The sequence below is a fragment of the Phalacrocorax carbo genome, chromosome 2, assembly GCF_963921805.1.
Source record: "Phalacrocorax carbo chromosome 2, bPhaCar2.1, whole genome shotgun sequence".
In the NCBI taxonomy this organism is placed as follows: domain Eukaryota; kingdom Metazoa; phylum Chordata; class Aves; order Suliformes; family Phalacrocoracidae; genus Phalacrocorax; species Phalacrocorax carbo.
In genome coordinates, this window is record NC_087514.1 from 137,334,300 (window position 1) to 137,341,161 (window position 6,862).

At 45.3% G+C, this 6,862-nt stretch overlaps 1 protein-coding gene across 1 annotated transcript in view; it reads right to left on the minus strand.

The window, feature by feature from the left end:
- Window positions 1-6,646, minus strand: part of SCIN (scinderin) — a 55,462-nt gene extending 48,816 nt beyond the window's left edge. The window contains exons 1-3 of the mRNA XM_064444517.1: window positions 6,343-6,646; window positions 1,832-1,986; window positions 124-285 (exon numbers count right to left, since the gene is read on the minus strand). Of these exons, the coding sequence (XP_064300587.1) occupies window positions 124-285; window positions 1,832-1,986; window positions 6,343-6,541 (516 nt within the window). The 5' untranslated portion in view covers window positions 6,542-6,646. The remainder of the gene's footprint in view (window positions 1-123; window positions 286-1,831; window positions 1,987-6,342) is intronic.
- Window positions 6,647-6,862: the final 216 nt, after the last annotated feature.

The window sequence follows — 6,862 nt, forward strand, 5'->3', positions numbered from 1 at the left end:
GATTCTTTCTGTCAGTTTGGGTGAGTGACAAGATCAGTTGTGCACTTTAGGGGGTGACTCAGACCTTAGAAGGGATGCTGCATCTCTTACTTTTCAGTGCATTTTGCTCTAGGAAAGACTTACAGCTCCAAGGTCAATAATGAAACAGTCTCCTCTGTTGAAGCTGGTCCAAGCCAGGGGGACTTCTGTGGCTCTTACAACTCTCCGGCCCTTGATATGCAGAAGCCTCCGAGCACTCAGATCATTAGTAACAACATGATTAAATCCAGAGGCAACACCACCTGCCTGAATAAAACAAAACAAAGCAGCAAGCTTTATTTCAGTTTAATTTCTGCAAATTTACCTTTTTGCTACAGCTGAGGAGCTAGCAGGGGAAAAAATAGTTTATGCAGTGAGAGGTAAGTCAAAATAATATACTGTTTAACCGTGCTGACCACAGACCAGATGGACTTGGGGAACACTGCTGCTGCTGAACTCTCAGGTGTAAGTCTTTATCTGAGGGAGCAGATATCACCCTGCTTCAAAGAGTTTTCAGATGAATGGGGAAAGGGAAAGCACAGGATTTACTGCACTTTCCTGCATCATCCAGAGGATAAGGTAATGCTGAAGTACTCTGTTACGGCAAAAATCAGTAGGTTATCGAATGAGGACTAAGGGAAAGCAGAGGAGTGTGCAGCTCCTGTACAAGTTTTCACAGCTTCCTCAAATTCAGAGGTCTAGGTGGTTTTGGTGCCTGGTTATGTGTAGAGGGAGGAGTCATTCCACAGCAGCTCTATAATTTTCTGAGAGTAATATTTGCAGCTTAGGAGGCAACCTAGCAAAGAGCATCAAACTGGGGGAAGCAAGATCAAACTACTGATTTACAATCTGTAAAGTGTAAGTTTAAGCCTAACTTATTCCTGCAAACTGGCCTGGTTGTCTGCCTCAGTGAGGCAGTATTCCCCACTCCTTCAGGAGACCCAGATCTTGGGTTGGAATAGAAAGTGTCTCTTGAAATTACAAAGCAGGGTTAAAAAAAATGAAGATCACTGTCAAGCTCTCTTACGCAAGCAGAGTTAAAAGCTTTGAATTGGTTCTGTAGACTGTGACAAGTTACAAACCTCCATAATGGAAGAAAGACTGATTGAGCAATGGCTCCCAGAGCTCCTACTACAGGGGGATTCTCAGGAGACACATGACTTTATTCTTAAAAGACACAGATGTCTCAGAAAATTTCCTTCCAAAGATTCCACTTCTGGAAGTGACACAACAAGGAGGCTGACACTACAGCTTTTTAAAACATAATATTTTCTTGAAAAGTATTTTGGAGGGTTTTTTTATCTACCTCAAAGATAAAAACTGCAGTAGACTGCAAAAGTACCATTTTTAGACTAAAGTGAGGTTTTGGTCTTTTCCACTCTGCTCGTGTTTTTAACCACTTAAGCACATTGGGTTCTACACTTGAACAAAATAATTCAGTCTACAACATAAAAATGGTTTCTGTGAAATTTACTGTGTCCCAAATACAGAGTCCCTACTGTGAGCACCCTTAGACACACAAGTGTGAAATCTCAGGATAGCTTCATTTGCGGGGGGAGCGGGGGGTGGGGAGGGAATGACTGGGACAGGTTTTCTGTTATCAGAAGAGACCCTGGTAAACAAGCTGCTGCTTTCTGTACAAGGACTTATTGGGACCCCTATAGTTTAGGACAGGTAGTTCAGATCTAAAACCACTCACATTAAGAAACAATTTTCAAAATTTCAGTAACAGATACAAAGCAAAATATTTTATTTTACTTGGGGGAAAATGTTACATGTATTTTTAGGATACATTTTGACAGTTGCTCTTTACCTTATATTTAATTCCTCCTTTGAAGTAGCTCACAAACTCAGTAGACTCATATCCTTGAATTTCTCTACTCTGCACAGGCTTTCCTCCTAAATAATCATCCATTTGAACAGCAAAGATAGCTGCAGCTGTGCTTTCATCCTGCGTACATTCTTTCCCTGAAATAAGATGAAATATTATGTCTATAAAGCACTAATAATTCTGTTGGGGAAATTGTTTCTGTGACAATTAGGCATTGCCTCAGCAGGTTATACTGCCCATGTATATGTTGCAACCAAGCACTACATCATAACCTTGTTCACCACCAAATGCATGACCATCCAGACAATTTCTTAACTATTTGTAGAACTGCATTAATAAGAAACAGTGAAAAATAGCCAAGTTTGTCTTCTTCCAGCCTCTTTGAGCAATAGGAAATCTGAAGTGACTTTAGCATGACAAGTGTCTACAGTAGTGATTTTTGGACCTTGAGTTGGCATGCAAAGACCCAAGGAAGGTCATGTCAAAGGGAAGATTAGATGGTAAACCATATATTTATGCTAAGAGCAACCTGCCAAGCCATGACGTTAAAATAACACAAGAGCAGTCCTATTGACACTATAACACAAGCAAAGGGTATTTTGCTTGGATATCTTTTATTAGGTTGCCTGGTACAGCTGGGAGAAAGAAAAGCAGCTTTGGGGCTCAGATATTTGCTTCATTAGGTCACAGTTTTGTACCTTTCACAGATTAGCCTCTTCTGAGGACTGTGGCAAAATGGCCTCCTTAACTAGTATATTGATGGCCTAATCACACTGCAAAGTAGGCTACATATTAAAACAAAACTTTTAGCACAGGTCCATACATTTTTGATTAACATTTTCAGCACTTTTGATTGTTTCAGGAAGAGCACAAGTAGGATCAAGTCTCAAAAAACTTGCTTCTCAAGAACTTTTGAAGAGTAAGGAAAGGTGAAGTTTCCCATTGAGTTTTTATATTTTCTTTCTAAGTAAGAGGGAGATGCTGGTACACAAGCACAGTTCTCAAGAGCAGCTTCTCACTTATATTAACCATTTCCTTGCTTCTAGGTGACTGAGTGGAAAACTACCATAGAGCTCCAGACAGTCCAGAGATACCTCTCACAGGCTGTGGGAGAAGGGGAAGTGTGTAGTGAGGTCTTGGTGTCACCTCATGTTGTAGCGAGTCACTTATATCACAGGAAGCCTGTCAGTAAGGTATTAGGAAAGAATGAAGCATGGCAGAGGGGGGACAGGGTTACCTAACGGCATCACAGACCTAGCTCCTCTCTTAGGGAGAGCGAGTGCCCTATTCATGGCCCAGCAGTGCAAATGCCACAAGACAACTCCCCTCTACCCCCAAAAATCGGGGCTTCTCCAAGGAGGAGTGTTACCACTGCTCCCACCACAGCTTTTGTGGTGACACAGCTGCAATAGAAGCCTCCAGAAAGCAGCAGAGATGAAACAGGGAAAAGATCCAAAGAATAATGGGGGCACAGGAAAAAGAACAACATAAGGCTTGCCCCAGAAAAGATAAAAAAACATTGCTGAAAGCAGGACATAACACAAGAACCTCTGAAAAAAAAAATACCCATCTCTCAGTGACAGAAAAACTTGCTATATGGCAATATGTTTTCTCAGACCTGGGTACCACCTTAAAGTTGATGGTAAAGCTTGGGGTTTGGTTTTTTTTTGTTGTTTTTATTTGTTTGTTTTTAAAATAGGGTTATTCATGTCTGTTAGGACTAGACCCTTCAGATCTGTTGCTTGCAATTACACAACAGGGTTCAGGGCTGAAGAAGAATGGTTTTGGAACAGTGTTAGAGATATGAACCACTACCAGGCTCAGTCTCACAACTCCTATGTGATAAAATACTCAGTGAAATCCTGTTAAAGAAGTGAACATCAATCCAAGTACAGGTTATTCAAGCTTGTAGGAAAAACAGATTTACCTTATAGTCTGAGGCACAACCAGCTATAAATAAGCCAGGGTATATAGGAAAAACCAAAATTTTTTACCAGATTAGATACTGGTACATATGAATAGGTCTTATCACTTAATCTCTGAGGACAAGGGTTAAAAAAAAATTTAAAAAATACCATGCATGGTTTTGTTAAAGATACTATATGGGGTAGAGTCAGTCTTACTCCCACAAGTAGCCTCATACTGGCATAGTACACATTGTTTCCATTAGTGATAGTTTCAAGTAAAGGATTAGTAGTTTAGCTACTAAGACATCCCCCTCAACTGTGCCAGCATCTCTGAGCAAAAGTTAAAAATGGATCCAGCTACCATGTGACACAGATCCACACTGAGTGCTTGGCCATGCCAACATCATCGCAGCACCTGAATTAGCTTGTTCAGAAATTACCTGACCTGGACAGCACTTCACCATAGGCAAGATATTTGGTAAAACTGGCTGACGCATAGGAAGCTTCAGCCTGGAGGAACAAATGTTTGGTCACTTTAACCCTAGGATGCCAGTCACAGCACAAGCCTGTCTGCACATCAAGGTCACAGACCATCCCCCCATGGTCTAAACCTCCTTCTAACCCCTTGGGTATGCCCAAGCAAGGTATTAGGAAGAAGTTTGCCACTATATGAAAATTCAATCCTCTGCTTTTATTCTGAATTTGGGGTCTTTTTTGGGTGAAGTCAGAATCTGTTCAGGCTCAAAGCCACCATATGAGGCTCACACAATAACACATGCCACAGATGACAGGCAGGAATAGGACCATGTCAAACGGCAAGGCCTTTGTAAGTATCTCAGCCCAAAGTCTATAGGGTTTCCACCAGTCTAATTTCACATTCCTTTCCATCCCAAAGTATGACTGATAATGACTGCTGTAACTGTTCAGAGACTGTTTATGGGAATTCTTCAGAAAGACCCTACTGAGGTCTTCCTGGCACACAGGTTATTCAGCCTTTGCTCACAAGGGAAAAGTTTGGTGTACACAACAGTGGTGAGAATCAGTCAGCAAAAACACCAAAGTGATTCCCACTCTTGCCCTGGGTCTGGCTGCCCTTCCCCATACGCCTTGTATGAGGCTCTCGTCTCCTGTTGCTATGAAACTTGCAGCAGTGTTTAAGCATCTCCACCCCACTCCTGGAGCATCTTGCAAGCAGAAAGGGATTTCCCAGCAGCTAGCCAGGCTGCTGCCAACCTGCCAGCTGCACAAGAACAACATGTGCCCAGATTACCTGAAGCTATTTACAATATCTGGATATTACCACATCAGCACGAGATGTGCTTCAGCGTGTACAAGGGAAGATCTTTAGCACAGAGAAGTTTTAATTAGTGCAAGTGTCAGTCACTGTTTTGACTTCACTCCCAGTTGCAGAGAGTCCTTGCATCTTTCCCTGAGAAGTATCTACAATACCTTAACTAGTACAAAAATAGTTCTAGCTTCATTAACAAAGGTCTAAATAGCCAAGCCCTGCTATTAACTAGCAGTGCTGTTGGCATAAGAACATCTGACATAAGTTAATTTACCCTGCCATCTATGATTACACTCTTGTCAAAGACAGACACTATCGCACATGCCAGCTGGATAACTCATAACACACGCAAAACTAAAGCTTCAAACATTTATGCAGAAACAATCCCAGCTTTATTTGCTATTCTTTTTCAATGCATCCAAAAGCACAATGAAAACCACAGCAACTCAAACACATTAATGTTAATACACATTGGTCTTTATGCGCATTCACCGGGATGATTGCCTACAAACAAACCTTGAGATGGTGAAACAAGAACAAAGTACTAGATCTTGGGCAGCTACACAGCAAGCACTGTGGTCAGATGACATGGGGACCTGCCAAGCAAGTCTCAAGAAACAGCCAGTAAATGAGGAAGTCACCTAAAATGCATCCTTACGTCAGACTTCTGTTTTGCTGTAAACACTGTGCTAGTCAAGGTTGAAGGCAAAAGACATCAGCCCAATTCCGGTGTTCCCAGTTACCTCGGGGGGGCTTTACTGGGCTGTCAGACTGATATTAAAGAGAAGAGGTTTTACAGAAAACCTGGTCGCTTTGCCTCCCATCAGAAAGCAAAATTCCTCTAGCTGAAAAAGGCAACATCTGGACACAAAGCAGTGCAACCACGCCACGGGGAGACAGCCGAGATGAAATTTTGGTCCCGGTGGAAAGAGAGGCAAGAAAACTGATGTGAACGAAGGCAGGTTTTCACTTGTTAATGTTGGTCGGATGCGGGCGAGACTTGACTTTAACCCTTCCACACTTTTCACATGGAACATCGCAGAGCAAGCAAACATTCACCTTTCCGTCATACCCCACTTTCTCACCCCCGGAACCCCTCAGCACCGCCGCGGCTTGGCATCACCCCCATCCCTGGCTGTAGCCCTACTGCTGTTACTTAAGCGCCTCCACTGGGAAGCTCCACACATGCAGCCCTCCGAAAACGGAGGGGGAGAAACTCCGGGTCCCGATCCCGCGGAGCGCAGCGAAGGCGCGAGCGGCGCGCGGCCCGCCCCGACCCCCGCGCCCCCGCTGCCTACCGAGCCAGTAGTGGAGGCGGTAGGCGGCGGCGGCGGCGCGGCGGACGGTGCGCAGCACCAGGTACGCGTCCCCCACGAAGAAGTCCCCGTGGCGGCTGGGGGGCACCGGCACCAGCTCCAGCCGCTCCACCCGCCACACCTGCAGCCCGCTCTGCCGCCCGGCCTCGGCGAAGGCCGGCGGGGGCCGGTCGGGAGCCATGGCGGGGAGCGCGCACCGGGCACCGGGCAGGCAGCCCCGCCGGCCGCCCCGCACCGCCTTTATAGGGCCGGGCCCGGGGCCGGCCCCGCGGGTGGGAGCGGCCGGTCCCCGCGGGGCGGCGGCGGGATGCGCCTCCCCCCGCTCCCCGCCCCGGCCCCGCGGCGGCTGGCGCCCTTCTGTTCATCGGGTGGTTTTTAACACGCCTACGAAACTCATACCTTTTCTTCCCATGCCCCAAAGCCGTGGCGGAGGTGTTATGCATAACCGGCACCCCTTGCTGCAAACGGGTAGTTTTTCTCTATTCTAAAATGAGACCAAAAA